The sequence below is a fragment of the Nansenia antarctica genome (genome assembly GCF_963989245.1).
Source record: "Nansenia antarctica genome assembly, chromosome: 3".
Lineage (NCBI taxonomy): Eukaryota > Metazoa > Chordata > Actinopteri > Argentiniformes > Microstomatidae > Nansenia > Nansenia antarctica.
The window spans coordinates 59,737,502-59,754,030 of NC_137688.1; the positions used below are offsets into that span (position 1 = coordinate 59,737,502).

The 16,529-nt window shown below is 42.8% G+C and overlaps 2 protein-coding genes across 2 annotated transcripts in view; one reads left to right on the top strand and one right to left on the bottom strand.

Annotated features, from left to right (window-relative positions):
• bpnt1 (bisphosphate nucleotidase 1) overlaps positions 1-16,529 on the top strand; it is a 417,747-nt gene that overhangs the window by 224,941 nt on the left and 176,277 nt on the right. The gene's annotated exons all lie outside the window — the stretch shown is intronic.
• The window catches only part of LOC308153407 (disks large-associated protein 2-like), a gene marked incomplete at its 3' end in the record, with an annotated part of 47,298 nt that continues 43,277 nt past the window's right edge, over positions 12,509-16,529 (bottom strand). Inside the window, exons 7-10 of the mRNA XM_080526542.1 lie at positions 16,415-16,529; positions 15,881-15,972; positions 13,021-13,173; positions 12,509-12,724 (exon numbers count right to left, since the gene is read on the bottom strand). The exon at positions 16,415-16,529 is cut by the window's right edge and continues 292 nt beyond it. Of these exons, the coding sequence (XP_080382668.1) occupies positions 12,509-12,724; positions 13,021-13,173; positions 15,881-15,972; positions 16,415-16,529 (576 nt within the window). The remainder of the gene's footprint in view (positions 12,725-13,020; positions 13,174-15,880; positions 15,973-16,414) is intronic.

Genomic DNA, 16,529 nt, shown 5'->3' on the forward strand with positions numbered 1-16,529 from the left:
TCTCATGACCATTCCGTAAGTCATACTTTCTCCCTACTTTCCTCACAGACAACAAAATGTTTACACATGTCGTACAGCCAAAATCTGTATTTGTGTGTGTGTGTGTGTGTGTGTGTGTGTGTGTGTGTGTGTGTGTGTGTGTGTGTGTATGCATGCATGCATGTGTGCATGTGGTGGAGGAACGTGAGGCAGACAGGGCTCCTTTGAGTGAACGACCACAGAAGGGCTCAGTGTAAGTCCTCAGTGGAGGGCCAGAGGGGGAGGTGGGAGACTGCAGTCCAGCAGAGCTCACTACACAGCTCTCTTTGTGAGGATTGACACAGGCAAGTGTGGTGGCTCCCACTGAGTAAGGGGTCCATAACAGCATCTGCATTAGAGTGTCTGTTCTGACTTGTGTCTGCTCTGACTTGTGTCTGCTCTGACTTGTGTCTGCTCTGACTTGTGTCTGCTCTGACTTGTGTCTGTTCTGACTTGTGTCTGTTCTGACTTGTGTCTGCTCTGACTTGTGTCTGTTCTGACTTGTGTCTGCTCTGACTTGTGTCTGCTCTGACTTGTGTCTGCTCTGACTTGTGTCTGCTCTGACTTGTGTCTGCTCTGACTTGTGTCTGCTCTGACTTGTGTCTGCTCTGACTTGTGTCTGTTCTGACTTGTGTCTGCTCTGACTTGTGTCTGCTCTGACTTGTGTCTGCTCTGACTTGTGTCTGCTCTGACTTGTGTCTGCTCTGACTTGTGTCTGTTCTGACTTGTGTCTGTTCTGACTTGTGTCTGCTCTGACTTGTGTCTGCTCTGACTTGTGTCTGTTCTGACTTGTGTCTGTTCTGACTTGTGTCTGCTCTGACTTGTGTCTGCTCTGACTTGTGTCTGCTCTGACTTGTGTCTGTTCTGACTTGTGTCTGCTCTGACTTGTGTCTGTTCTGACTTGTGTCTGTTCTGACTTGTGTCTGCTCTGACTTGTGTCTGCTCTGACTTGTGTCTGTTCTGACTTGTGTCTGTTCTGACTTGTGTCTGCTCTGACTTGTGTCTGCTCTGACTTGTGTCTGCTCTGACTTGTGTCTGTTCTGACTTGTGTCTGCTCTGACTTGTGTCTGCTCTGACTTGTGTCTGTTCTGACTTGTGTCTGCTCTGACTTGTGTCTGCTCTGACTTGTGTCTGCTCTGACTTGTGTCTGTTCTGACTTGTGTCTGCTCTGACTTGTGTCTGTTCTGACTTGTGTCTGCTCTGACTTGTGTCTGCTCTGACTTGTGTCTGCTCTGACTTGTGTCTGTTCTGACTTGTGTCTGCTCTGACTTGTGTCTGCTCTGACTTGTGTCTGCTCTGATTTGTGTCTGCTCTGACTTGTCTCTCATCTTATTGTCACTGGCAAAGAGCATGACAGAACATATCATTAAATCATGCATTTTTAAAACATTTAGATTTACTATGGCTATGGTATTTCTGTATCAGCTTAGCTGGCATACCAACATGACTTAGAGTCATTTACTCTGCATACCACCGTGTCCCAAATACCACAGTGTCCCAAATATTGACTCTCTTTAGTAAATGCTGTCTCAAAGACACTATGGCCCTTGTTGTGCTCAGAGGAGAGTACATAGCAAGGATTGATATCATAGAGATCCAATTGAGTCATTCAGATTCCACTGTCACTCTGTCACCTCCAGTACACACTGTGTGTTGACAGGTCAAATAGCAGTGCAGTGGCTTTATGTACTGAAGTGAAAATGTTGCACAAGAGTTAATTTTCCTTTGGTGTAAAATAGAAAGATATGCAGCTCTGTAACAACAATACGGCATGCAGGAAGAATCTTTCTTCAGAGAGATGGAAAAGACACCAGGAGTTTCACATTCCATCAGCATTGAGAGATTTCCTCCTCCAAAGGTTACTTTAGCTGGCTTGGTACTCAAGGCCAGCACATTCCCGGTATAAACCTAGAAAACATAGAAAATGGAGGTGGGTTCGGACTGACTTTGTTATCAAGCCTGAGGGAAGAACTGCACAGAGGACAGAATAAATAAATAACATATTTTGAATGGCCCCTTGGGCACAGCTATTTCGAAAGTACAAGTCAAGAGGGTGAACGGCAACACAGCAGGTTTGAAAAACAGTGGTTAGTTTGAAAATGTCAGGTAAGGTAGGTATCACCACCTTACTGCTGACACAGATGTCAGGAAAGAAGGGAAATTAGAAAAAATAATGATGAGACCAAAGAGAATCAATTATTGTTGCGATAATTCTGCACAAACTAAGCGTGAGGTTGTCCATTTCCCTCCGCATAGACTCTTCCTGCTCCTTCAGAAATAGAAAGCACACAATGAACTGCTGCTGCTAGAGCTAGTCAGGAACAGAACCGATCCCATTTCCTGCTCTGTCTAGTCTGGTTCACTCTGTCCTCCCACTTTCCTGTTCTTTTTCTCTCCTTTTCTTTTCCTACTGCATCTAAGTGAGATATTTAGTCTGTCTTGTAGGTGTTACAAACAACCTTGATCGGACTGACAATAGATAAGTCTACTGATGAAAAGTAAAAGTGGCTAAATTGAAATATTATAGGGGTATTCTATATCATAGGGGCATATTTTGGGGGTAATTTCCATCTACGGGCCTTGGTTGCACAGGTTGTTATGGTCCCAGCACACCCTCCTCTGGCTGGAGAAGAGCACAGCTGCTCCACTCTACTACAGAGCATATTTCAGGGTGTGTTCTCACTAGAACATTTGCTCCACTTGGAATTGGAGTTAAGGAAAAAATTTGCTTTGCTCTGCATCGTTTGGAGCTGTGAGAACGCGCATTCGAAGTCGCTCCCGGAGCAAACAACCAACGCATGCTCCGCTTGAAAAGGGTGGTTTCGCTCCGATTAGAAACGACGCATCGAGGCTGTCCATAGGAAAACAACAAGCATGCATGTTGATCTGGATAATGCAATGCGGGCAATTTTCAAATTTTCTGACCAATCAACTACCACGTCTGTTGCTTCGTTTACATAAAGGGCTGTGAGAAGGCAAATCAGAGAAATTATTTATGCAACAATGTTGCAATCTCATCCACTTGCTCTGGCTCATGATTCGGATTTTCATGTGAGAACATGACCTCAGTCTCCATATCAGAACTGCTCAGAATATCGAAAAAACAGACCAAGCAACCATAAAAGGTTGAGTGAGACAGTACCCACACAGAAACCCAGCCGGAGACACAATAAATGTCCTATCAGGTTATCCCCAAGAGGTTAAAAAAAAGGAACCGTATCAGTTAACATCCTGAATATACAATCCACCAGTTTTCTCATCCTCACAGTGGTCTAAAGTTTTTTTTTTGTCTATCTAGGAGTATTTGTCTTGAGTTTTGAAATGCTAGTCGACAAAAGTTGCATTTACAGACAACAACAATGAAATGGCTAATGCAACGTTTATGATCTGAACAATTTAGGTTTAGAACAAACAAGAGCATTCTGCCAAGAATTACCACATAATTTGTTTTGTGGGTGAAGTAACTGAATACTTCAAACCACTAATAAAGGAGTTTCACTTCCTACGTTGACTAAATTGTTGCTGTGGCCACATTTCCTGGTCGGGTAACAACCTCTGATGTCACTGTCACACATTGGTAAATCTTGCTAAACCATCCCTGTCTATGACCAGTTTCAGGAGAAATGTGGACCATGGATAATGATATATATACAGTATATATATATATGATATCAATAATTTGGATTATTCCAATTTAGACAGCTGGCTTGTAAGAGCAAGAGTGGTACTTCATCTGCATTAATACTCAGTGCCAGACCTTCTGAGGCAGAAGCACCAAAAAGCATGACCACCAGTGTTCAAATCCACTCAGGACACCTACCACCGCAGATATAACCAGCCTACTGCCTTTTCAAATAGACCTCCGCTGCATTGAGGCCAAGTCCATGATGATGTAATTCCTCTGGAGACAGTGGCGGCATTGGCAAGCGTTCACAGAGCTGAGCCGTTTTCTGTCACTCAGAGCGGTCCCATTCTCATGATCCATTTCAGCCCCAGAGGCTGGTCACCTCTCTGCCATGGCGAGGCCATGTGCCTTGCATGCTAAGTAGACCACAGGCATCACACTGACACTCTACACACACTGCCTGCCACCTATATAACCAATGCCTCTCAGAAGGGTTAGTGCTGATAGGAGAACCAGTGATCGATATCTCTGGTAAAGAAGGCAAATGCTGTAGACTGGTTGTGCAATATGCCAAATATTAATATATATCAAAGAAGGCCTTTTTTGGTGGTTGTGCTCCCGATACAGTAGCTGGGCCTTGGAAGCACCCTACGTGAAACTACCACCAACATGGACTTCATTGCTTCAAAAGGCTTTAGGTTTTAACATGTCTATAGTGTGTCACTGGGTTGTGTACCAGGTACTAACGTCTGTAAGGGGCTCAACCAGACCTTGTTTCACCCCGACAGAGAGTGAGCTGGCATAAGAACCTAACCCACTGCTTTGAAGACTTCAGAATCTTCTGAAGCTTTTATCTTTAAAAACAGCTGTGGTCAGTATATTCTCTGACGGATAAGGAGGTCCGCTAATACGGCAGCAAAATCTCTGATTCTCTCACTTTTCATGTCAGACTGTAAGAGGCTAGCAGCTGGTAGCAGATGTTAATTGGATCCAGCTGGCCTAAAGTAGTCTCTCATGATACTGATTACTGTACCCATTTTGATTGGAATCTGCATTGCTGTATTGCAACAATTAGTTGTAGACCCCCCCAAAACTATTTGAAAGCATGAAATTACTGTATGACTATACACAACAACTATACAGTAATACACAGTATGTTTAAGAGATAAGTGAAGTGATCTGTATGTTTGAAACACGTTGCGTTGTTGATAGCTTTCATTTCAGTGTACTCCCATTACTCAGTTTCACAATGGCCTTTCAGACACAGGAAGAGAGGAGGATGCCCTTTACCCGTTACCAAGGAGATCACCGGGGCCATTCCATAGCCTTTCAGACTGGTTATTTTGAGAACCTTTTCTTCTGTAACCAGGATAATCATGTTGACAGAAACATATAGGTGGCGTACAGTATCAACCTATTATTTCTAAAGGGCTATAACACAACAAACACCTCACACAGGATAATTTATTCATCCAACAATTTACAGGTGAGAGTTAACGATCAACATCTGTGTCCCTAACTCATCTGAGAAGAGTGCTACCATTCCCTTACGTGACCAGAGTGAGGATTAGGTTAGCGCAAATGTTTCCTGGCAAAAGCTTTGCAGTGATCTATTGAAGTTGCCAAGGGGAATGTTATATACATTACCGGTACACATCTGTAGCATGCTACATCAGACACAGGAAGATAACATACTGCATGATTGAAAGATGAACTCTATGATTGAGGTCATGCAACATTTCAACAAAGCAAGATGTTTGTTTGTGTGACTTATTTAGATGCATGCTGTTTTGAACAACTAGAGGTACAATTTGTGTGATGAAATAAGGTGAAATAAAATGCTGAACCGTTTTGAGACAGTTACTGATGTTTTTCTCTCTCTAAGAGCTCCCTCCTCTGGTCAATCCTTGTTACTTTAACATTGGCAAGACACGTAGTGAGCTTAGAATTATAAGGTTCTATCTCCGTTTTTGTCAAAATTGAGTTTTTTTTACATATTCTGATCCATTAGGTGTTTATTAATGCCTTACTTTATTAATACTTTATTAATGCCTACTTTTCAAATGTTGAAATTTTTGAGTTAGTAATTCATAAAATACAAAGGTTCCATCTCACAAAACATAATGGAATGTAAAAACTTTGACGCTCAATATCTCTGAACTACCCTAAACGGAGATAGAACCTTATAATTCTAAACTCATGACATGTAGATTCTTCAGATTGTTCATGAAAGAGGAAGATACACACTTTGCTGTTTTCTTCAAAAAGGTTTAATTTGCAGAACTATTTACAACAGATGGTCATTAGCAATACTGAATTCAAAGAGGCAGATTGATAAGTTATGGCAAAAATACTGAAGCACATTGATAGAGCAGGAAAATAATTAAATAATATAAATAGATCAAAATCTTTCCAAAAAACTGATTTAGAAAAGAAAGATACAATTCATTTTCATAAAACCAAATATATAAATGAAGTTGTTGATAATAACTTATTATGTAAATGAATCATACAAATACAAAACAATTCTTAAAATGCTGCAATACCTAACATCAATGAAACATCAAATTATACATTCATTTTCACTATCCTGCATGCTATCTTAAGACCTTGTAAAATAACCTAGACAAAGAAAAGTTGAAACAACAAAAACATGGTCAAGAGCGGAAAATAGTTCCATTTAAATTAGGCATATATTTATATATTTATATATGTATATTTCTGTACAAATAATGAATATTTGGCATTATATTCATCCTCATTATTGATATGATATCTAACAATTCAAAATAGTTTAAGCTAAACGTCTACCTTTAGACTATCTATTTTTTTCTTTCAATGTCACATTCCAAAATCGAGGCCATTTCTTATTTCTACCCACAACACATTAGACATTTCTCCACCAAAGGTAAACATACTGTATAGTGACAGCTCTCTCCCATCGCAAAACATTTAGCCAAAGAGAACAGAGCACAGAGCACAGGTACTGGGTCTCCTACCTTTCCTGGGAGGGTTGCATTGGCTTTTAAAGGCAAACAACGCAATGACAGAAATGTGAATTACTGTAGGTTATTACCCTGAATTCTACAGTTGAGTTTCATGTACTAGTGGCCCAAGCCTAAATAATTGCAAGAGATTGGGAGACACTCTAGGGAGTGAATCCACCCTCCCACAATATTGGCACTGACTTTGTTTCTTTAGGTGTTTTATATTTACTCAATATCTAAGGTAAACAAATCAGGCAGCAGGTCAATGGAAAAGGCCATACTGCAAATGTGGTCAGATAGTTCCAATCAGTTTGATGTCAAGTCTACAGTGTATTGTGGGTTTATTGTTGAAATGAAGCTTATTGCTAAAAGGGCAGTGGGCACTCTCAAACCCGTGTGGTTTTCAATATATAGCAGCCTGGATGCACTCATAACTGTTTCATATAAAGTATTAGACAATAGCATGTCCTCAAGGAATTTAGGAGATATTCTATGGAATTGTAGTCCAGTGTCCGACAGTGGCAATGTCCTCTAAAATGAAATCAAATGTTTTATGAGAAGAGAGAGAGAGAGAGCGAGAGAGAGAGAGAGAGAGAGAGAGAGAGAGAGAGAGAGAGAGACATTCTTGCAGTGCCATGGCACTGAAACAAAAGAAAAGGAAGATAAGATTGAAATAATCTCAAGCAAAGTCTACAGGACCTTATGAAACGTTGTGGCGTCAAAGCACCTCAAGATTAGTTGAGGAGAACAATAAAGAATTCAGGGTGCTGCTATCTTGAGGACATATTATGGTACTGCAGTGGAAGTGTGGTACAGTATGTGTGTGCGGTGTGTGTGTGCATTTGTGTGTGTGTGCGCGCGCGCGTGTGTGTGTGTGTGTGTATGTGTGTATTTGTGTGTGTGTGTGTGTGTGTGTGTATGTGTGTATGTGTGTGTGTGCGCGCATGCGTACTGATTGTCAGAATAAATGTCCAATGTCTGCAAATAAGAAAATAGGTTAGTCACTACAGCAGACTTCTCTGAGGTTTCTTCAAGATAATGTAGCGAAATATGAAAAAAAGAATAATTCGTAGAACATAAGCATGTGTCAGTATATACTGAACTTCAGCAAAGAAACTGAGCCCCTATGAAAAGAGTTTTCACTTTTAAAGGGCTACAGAGCAACATTACAACCAAAAGTTCATGATATGGTGCAATTTGTTATTCTAATGTGTGTATTTAGAAACAAAGTCTTAACATTGTCTTAATATGATGCTATTTCTAATCAATAAATAATAAGGAAATCAATTCATCATACTGCATTTATATGGGCCCAAGTCATCCAGTCCTGCCCTGGTGTAATGGATGTCAGATGAGGACTACAGTATGTAGGCTATGCGCCTAATAGGACAAGAGTTCGCAAACAGCCAAAGTTTCAAAGATAGACCAGAATGTATGTACCCCAGCACCATGTGCCATGTGACCAACAATTCAAACGATTTGCCCTCTTGGCAACAATGACCACAATGACCACCCACCAAAGGCTTTCACTCAGATCAGTAAAAATGTCATCTCCACTGGGAACTGCACGCTGTCGTAAGCATGCCTGAAAACATGGTGGCGTGCAGCCCCACAGAGGGACTGCTGCATAGGACACAGGCATGACAGAGTGCTCTGATGGGGCATTGTAATCAGATACCCCTATACCCCTTAACACTGAACCATGAGGTAAATAGCTGTATGTGTGCCTGCCTGTTGTATGAAACACTATTGCACTTTTTAGCAGGTCAAGTTTTATCAGTCTCTAGTTTCTGGTGATGAGAAGCCACACAGCATTGAGAACTGTGATGAGGTTACAATATCATAGCAGGCTGGCAAAGGAGAGGTACTGTAGTAACCCTTCTCAAACATTGCCAACACATGCCCAATGAGAATATTCTGGGATGCTCTTCCTCTCAATCAACCCCCTACAGGCTATATATACACACGCACACGCACACGCACACGCACGCACACGCACACACACACACACACACACACACACACACACACACACACACACACACTAATATATACTCTATATAATACTACCCCCCCTGTGCCACTGATACCGTCACAACTATCAAACCCAAACTGAAAGCAGGGGCCCTAAACATGACAATGGATGCCAAATATGTCAGATCTAAAACCAGAAATATCATTACACTTACTTAATCAAATGTTCACAACATATTATATGATCTGATCCACTAATTGTGCTGCAGTATGTGGTATTCCATTCGAAATGATCAAACAAAGGCGCAAACTACTAATAATACTGTTGCATTCAAATGATAAAAGCCAAGCGTTCCTCCCTCCCCAGCCCTTTGTAATGGTATTACAACTCCAAGCAAGATAGCCTGTGATGACTAAGCACTCAGCAAATGCATTCCCTCAAAACAAAAGACCTCAACCTAAGACATTCATTCAGGGGGTCCTAAGAGTCTGATTTTAAGGCACCTAAGGATTTTTCCGTCACTAACATAGTTGCCAAACTCCTAAGCCCCTCCTGAAATGATGGAAAAGCATATATACGTGTGGAAAAAATCTTTGTGATAGTATAGAATGTTGGTGGGTTTGATACACGTTAATCTCTCAGGAAACAACACAACTAGCAAACTACTGAAGATATGGTCAGTGCACTATTAGCTGCATGAACTTTCGGGGGAAATACTCTGCCATGTCCTTATACTGCAAATGTATATATATATAATTTTGTTTGTAATATAAACTCTATTAGTTACTTTGTTGTTACATATCGGTGTGCAGGTTGGTAACTGTACTAAGTAGTACATGACTAGCAGCAGTTGGTGACCCTGTGATTACGAATGTGCCTTTCTAATCGATGTGCACAGGCATAGAGCCCACAGGTGACACATGACGTCACCACAGTGACGCATTATTGGGTGCACAATAAACTCCAAATGAACTGCAAGGTTGTGACTCCTCTGAGACCACATGACACATCTCTACCGTTGTCTTCATTGTGCCAGCTCTATCTCTCACACTTTGTTGTTTTCAAGCGAGGCTTCTTCTCACCAATACCAGACATGGACCTGATGTCCAAAATCAGATCAGGATCACCAAGGAAGATACTACTGTTTTGTTCTTAGACATCACCTGTACACCACCTGTAATGTTTTAGTTTTTTTTTGCATTAGGGCCTCTACATTCATGTGTGTTTTTGCTTCAGAGGTGTTTAAGGCTGTCTGGTAAAGTCAGGGTTTCAGAGCAGACACCAATGTCAAGGGACAACATGGATGGGGTCACCTATGCAGGAAGTAGCCAAGTGATTTATCAAAAGGTGTCGCAATAGATGAACGAGGATTTACAACCGTTTTTAGTAAGATACCTGACAAATGAAGTGTACAGTATGCTGCCCTTTTAAGATGCATAATCTACATTCCCCCAAATCTCAACATTTCAAAGCCCTCAATCATAGTTACAGGCTAATACCTATCAAATGCATGCAATCTGAATGCATACTACAGAGTCCCCTTATCACCAAATACCTACTGTCATTACTCAATACTCTCAATCTCATTACCTAAACAACAGCAAAACTGCATCATACTTCATTTTCAATATCCCAGACTGGTTGTCCCAACCTGTCTAACCACCATCCCGCAAACATATCCTGACACCACAGATAATATTGGTACAGCTAAACTAAAAGAATTAAACTTGATTCACATGGGTTTTCATATGGATTAATGGATAGGCAATGATATACAATGCAATTGTCAGTTGAACTGATGTCTAATGTAGCCCAGTGTGTGTAACATACAGGAGAGTGAAGATAACATACAGTACATTGAACCACAGCAAAGGTAACGCACAGTATATTGAACCTAACATTGACTGGGGGAGGGCAAAGCACCGTCTTCACTGTGGGGTTGGATCATCTCTCTCACAGGAAAAGCCTCGAATACATCTGACCTTGTCTAGAAAAACAACGTTCTTCTCTAATGTCCAGAGATGAAGGAGAAATACCTCACTGTGTTGAAATCCACCTTTTCTCTGTCTCATCATCAATAAAAGACATATTATGTTTTGCAATGATGGTATTTTTTCTCAAGTCAAAACCCATCACCTTCAAGATTACAATGGGCACCATGTTAGGAAATCTCTGTTTAAAAAGTCCTTGAGTGCACAAAGGACGGGTAAAGGACAACCGTTTTAGAGTAAAAAGCAGCACCATTTACTAGTAACCGAATAGTGATAAAGTGGCATTTGCACCTGTCTGTATAGACTACATCATTAGTTTCAAAACATAACGGAAAAGACTTCATCATTGTGTGCCAGTCATTCAACTTGTGAGATGTGGTCCGCTGGTCCCTATTAGATATCAAATTACCTTTTCTGTCAGGCTTGGGAATGGACGGCTCTCTCCACCCTATTATACAAAGGATGGTTCTACTGTCACGCCCTCCACAATGACTCAGCCGTACTGTAGCTTAACCTAGAATCTGATGTTGGTCATTGAGTATGTGACTGATACAGTATTATGCATGATTTATCATTATCAGCATCACAATCATACTTTAGAGAGGAGGCTTGAATGCCATCATTAGCAAGGGTTCAACATCACACTCAAGGTGCAGTTTGATGTGGACTGTAGAATAATGTCATAGTCATGTTCAGTAGCAAATGTTCCATATCTTTCCTTGCAATTCAACTGCAACAATATCAAGTGAGCTTCATTAACTACATTTCCCTTGGAAATACAAACATGAATATTATATAAGGTGCAAAAATGCATTGTATCATATAGTCAACTTTTTTTCCAGAAATTAGAAATCCTACAAACATTGTTTTCCTCTTAATGATTTACAATTGTACTGCAATGGAATCATGTACTGTATGTATTAGACACAAAATGAACTTTAATACCACCGATATTATAATAATGTCGTAACCTTAGAGCGATGCCATTGTCTTAATGAAAATGCATAAATGTTGCCGTAAGATATTGTACTACTGCATGTCAGTCTTTTTTTAGATCTCATTTCACAGCAACATCAGTCAGTGGCTGCAGCTAGCCTGGTACAAATTGGTGTGTATGTATGTGTATGTCCTAAGAATAACAATGGACCTAATCAGGATGCTGCTTTGCAACTATATCAAATGTGATGACCCCCTCCTCCGTCTTTAACCTTGAGTGCCCAACTGCAAGACTGAGGTATTTCAATAGCAGGTGTTGATCAATCATTCTGTATTCCCCCCTCAACTTTGACTGTCAAACCCACAAGAATGGGGGGCAGGCAGAGGTTTTCAGACTTCAATCTTGTGACAGTAAGTCATCCACCTCTGTGCTACCACTGTGGTAGTCACTGCACAGGGTGCTTTAGCCCAAGACCACTGTTGCTGGTGAGATTCTTCAGAAAAGTTGCACTTTGTGATTCCCTTTGAACGACGGTGAAAAATACTGATTAACCCTTACTCACCCAGAGGCTCGTAGGTGACGACAAAGGACAGTAAAAAGGTCTTACGGGGGTGGGTGATTGCATTTTCGACAACAAAATCGGTTACATTATAGAAAGTAATTTGTATTTACCCAGATCAATTCTTCATGGAGGATTAGTTCTAGTGGAAGGGGGGGGGGGGGGGGGTGGCAGCTCGTTCTAGTGGAGGAGACGTGGTGGTGAATTATTCCCTCTGTGTCATAGGAGGGGAAACCAGAGAATGGCAACAGATGGAGAGAACAGAGAACAGAGAGGAGTGAGTGAGAGATGTTGGCATGGAGGGGAGGAGGAGGGGGAGAGGAGGCAGGGTGGGGTACAGGGGGGCCAGGTCTGGGGGTGTACTGTAGGAGGTGGAGGAGGAGGAGGAGGAGGAGTAGGGGGTGAGTCCTTGGACCTCAAAGGCGGGTCTGAGCCTCAGGGATATAGATCTCGATGCTGTCCGCCCTCTCTGTGGCTGAGTTCTGTCTGAAGGAGGCTGCCCGTTTGGCGGCCATGAGACGACGGCGGGCCTCCTGGCGCTGGCGGTCCTGGAGGTCCAGGGAGCGCTCCCGCATCACTCCTCCGCGGCCCTTAGGAGGCCTCTTTGGCAGGGGCGGTGGCCACTTCCTCTCCTTTAAACATTGGAGCGAGGAGAAGCAGAGAGAGAGAGAGAGAGAGATTAAAGCCATGCGATTACCTCATTGTACTGTGAGCCACAAGACAAAGTATTCATATTGTGACAACACATTCCACCAGTTTTGTTTGCTGGCTATCACAAGCTGTACAGAGAGGCTCACCCCCATCTTCATTTAGCTGTCATAGAAGTATAAGTACAGATGAGGTTGGTATGAGAGTCGTGGAGGTTTTGATATACAGCAGGAGGACATACCTGTAGAGATGGGTGAAAGTCTGTGGCACTGACACCCACCTTCTTCTCGGGGCTCTCTACGGGTCTCCACTCGTTGCTCTTGATCTGCTGCAGCTCGTCAAACTTGGCAGTGACGTCATCGATGGAGAGCTGAAGGAGGTCCCAGAATCCGGCCAGGTCCTGAGAGGTGGGTCTGGGCATGGCGCTGGGGTCCTGGGAGGGGGGGGGAAGGATGGAGTTAGAGGTGGGTCTGGGCATGGCGCTGGGGTCCTGGGGGGAAGGATGGAGTTAGATGTGGGTGTGAGCATGGTGCTGGGGTTCTGGGGGGGAGGGAGAGAGTTAGGCTGAGAGGTGGGTGTGAGCATGGTGCTGGGGTACTGGGGGAGAGGGAGGGAGTTAGGCTGAGAGGTGGGTGTGAGCATGGTGCCGGGGTCCTGAGGGGGGAGGGAGGGAGTTAGGCTGAGAGGTGGGTGTGAGCATGGTGCTGGGGTTCTGCGGGGGGAGGGAGGGAGTTAGGCTGAGAGGTGGGTGTGAGCATGGCGCTGGGGTACTGAGGGGGGAGGGAGGGAGTTAGGGGGAGGGTTACCAGGTTTTACCATCCAGCTTCTGCACAACCATTGCTGTACACTGAGCGACCACTAGATGTCCCTCTTAACTGTCAGGAACAGGAAAGGTAAACTTGTTCCATGCCTCTTGCAGACGATGAGACCCAGGATGGAGGGATGGAGGATGGAGTTCTACACTATGATAGCGCTTGAGTGTATAATAAGTAAGTTCAACATTTCTGTTGAATTACATTAGTTTTTGGACAATTCTAAGATTATGCGTTAAGCCACAAATTCTCTGCAGGTTTAATAAGGTTTCATATTCACACATTACTGACATTTATGGCACAGAAATAATTTGCATTTGCTGTCCAGTCATGCTTGTTGTCCCCAAACGCACGCACACGCACGCACACGCAGGCACACGCACGCACACGCACATGCACACGCACACGCACACACAAGCCGTGAGATGGGCTAGCTTGTGCAGTGCTCTATCTCTCCAGTAGGGGGTGAGGACGGCTCCTTCTCCTTCAGTTAAGCACGTTTGAAAGCTCAGAGCAATCTAAGGTATGTCACAACCAATGTGGGACTTCATCCATCATCCCATTATCTCAGAGGGAACTAAGAGAGAGAAAGAGAGAAAGAGCCCATAACCCCTCAGAAAGAGAGCAACACACCGGCTTTAAGGTATCATACACTAGGGGAGAGAGAGAAGCCTCATACACAGACACTAGGGGAGAGAGAGAACCCTCATTAAGCCCCTAAGTTTCTGCCTTTCATTGAAACAGAATGTGCGTGGATGTGGATGAATGAAGGGCAGTTGTGCACACTCACTCACTGCTGTTCAGGAGCAGTAGGACTGTCTTCCCCCTTTGACGGCATATGACGCTATAGCTATGGCACTTATTAAACCAAAACACACAATCTAATCCGAGCAGTTTTTTTAATCCGAGCATGCATTTTTGGCATTTAGCAGAATGTAATATTATTGATGGGTTATATCATGTAGCTGTTTCTCCAGCGTTGCTGTCACATCGGATTTCGGAACGGCATAAAAAGAAATCTACGCTCCCTGTCTAGCGTTATCTAACGTTACATGTATTGTTAAGGCTGATCTGTGCACGATAGTCATGCATTTTTACATATTTCCATGTCGTATTTCCCCCCTTTGATGGCATATGACGACCGAAATGTAACTAAAGTTCAGCCGCAAAGTTGTTGCACTGTTGTCCTATATCAGTGCAGACCTGCAGGGTAGGAGCACAGGTTGATCGCCTACAGAGCACCGTTATTCTGTCATGGTCTGATAATGAAGCTTTGTTCTTTTTTATTTGATGACTTGTTTGATCGATTGATAGCGTAAAACTTAAGTTGTGAATGAATCGCGAGCGTCAATGCTTTTCTATGACACTACTGAGGACGTATCAGGGTCTTCAAGGGTTGACCCATTTCATAGGGAAATATTTCAACCACTACGCCTCGTGGCTCTGTTCAGAGGCCTTGGCTCCAAAGTGAGTGGCACTCCAAAACGAGCCGTAGGGGTAGGGAAGGGAATCGGGATTGGGCCTATCTATATATGCCTCTATCCTAAAATGACCATCATGACTACCCTCATCAGACATGGTTGAAATTAAAGCATTAATAACTAACTAGCTCCCTATTTGGCAAGCACCAAGTAAGTATCGAACAATCTAAACTAATGAGTTACAAACTGTTTGGAAATGGTTTATAATTAAATAATAATACATGATGTAATATAACAATAAACTATGTTGTAAGTGATTTATTAGCTAATTATAAACCATTTATAAACACAAAACGTGAGTTTAATGTAAAGTTTACCCAGAGGTTTTGGAAATGTGGTGTTTCTTCTAGAACCATCCACACCTAGTCAGAGTTGACATTTGGTAGGTAATTCTAATTAGGTCTTATGAAAATCTGAGAACTTCCAACTTCATAAGAGGTGAATAATGAGATCTGAGCAGTTCATTATTCATACCCCAACTTCCCATTGATATTCCTGTCTCCATGCATTAATGAGCAGTCTGAACACACACTCGGTTTCCTATTGTTATTCACTCTTTACTCTTTCCGCTTACTGTAGGGTCAATACTGGAAGAAGGGCTGTCTCACTATCGATTGTGACAGGCTATTTTGGGGAGCAGGTTAGTGCAGCATCAGGTCTAGGCTAGCTCTTTGAATGCCCTGTAGACTTGGTTTACTCATCCACAGGTTCAAACCAGTGAGACGTATTCTGTCTTTGGCTGTCATTATTTTGTGTTATGATGAAAATGAAAATGGCAAAAAAAAAGAAAAGAAAGAAAGAAAGAAAGAAAGACACAAACTAAGAGGGTCTGTTTTTGGACACTTACCAGGTTCTGCTGACACAGCCAGTAAAACTGCTGGAATTTTTGAGACATAAGGAGCTGCGCACTGCCCACTGCACTCCGGATTTTACCTAGGACTGAAAGACACACACACGCACACGCACACACACGTGACGACACATACACACACACATGCACGCACGCACACACACACACACACACACAAACACACACACGCACACACACACACACACACGCACACACACACACACACGCACACGCACACACACAAACACACACACACACACACGTCACCACTGACAGCCTCAAATAAAGAGTGTCATCTCAGTCAAGCCCGTCCCCTGCATCAACAGTTAAACTGAACTAGTACAAATGTGGTGACAACTATGCGTGTTGGTTGTAGTCCTATTACATCTACAAACAGGATTCTGCCCATTAAATCAGTGAATGGGACATATTTTCAACAGAGCAAGTACCCTAACTGAGCAGCCCCCTGCTTTGGGGAGCACAGAACAGGATACAGCACATGTCTGTCTTTACCCTTCAGAGGACACTCACTCTCCTCTGACAAGTCATTCTCCTCCGCCTCTCTCTCCATGTCTTTGCACCATCCCTCCATCCTCTTGGTTTCGTTGTGGAGGAGTTGCATGAACCAACTACCGTCTCGACGGAG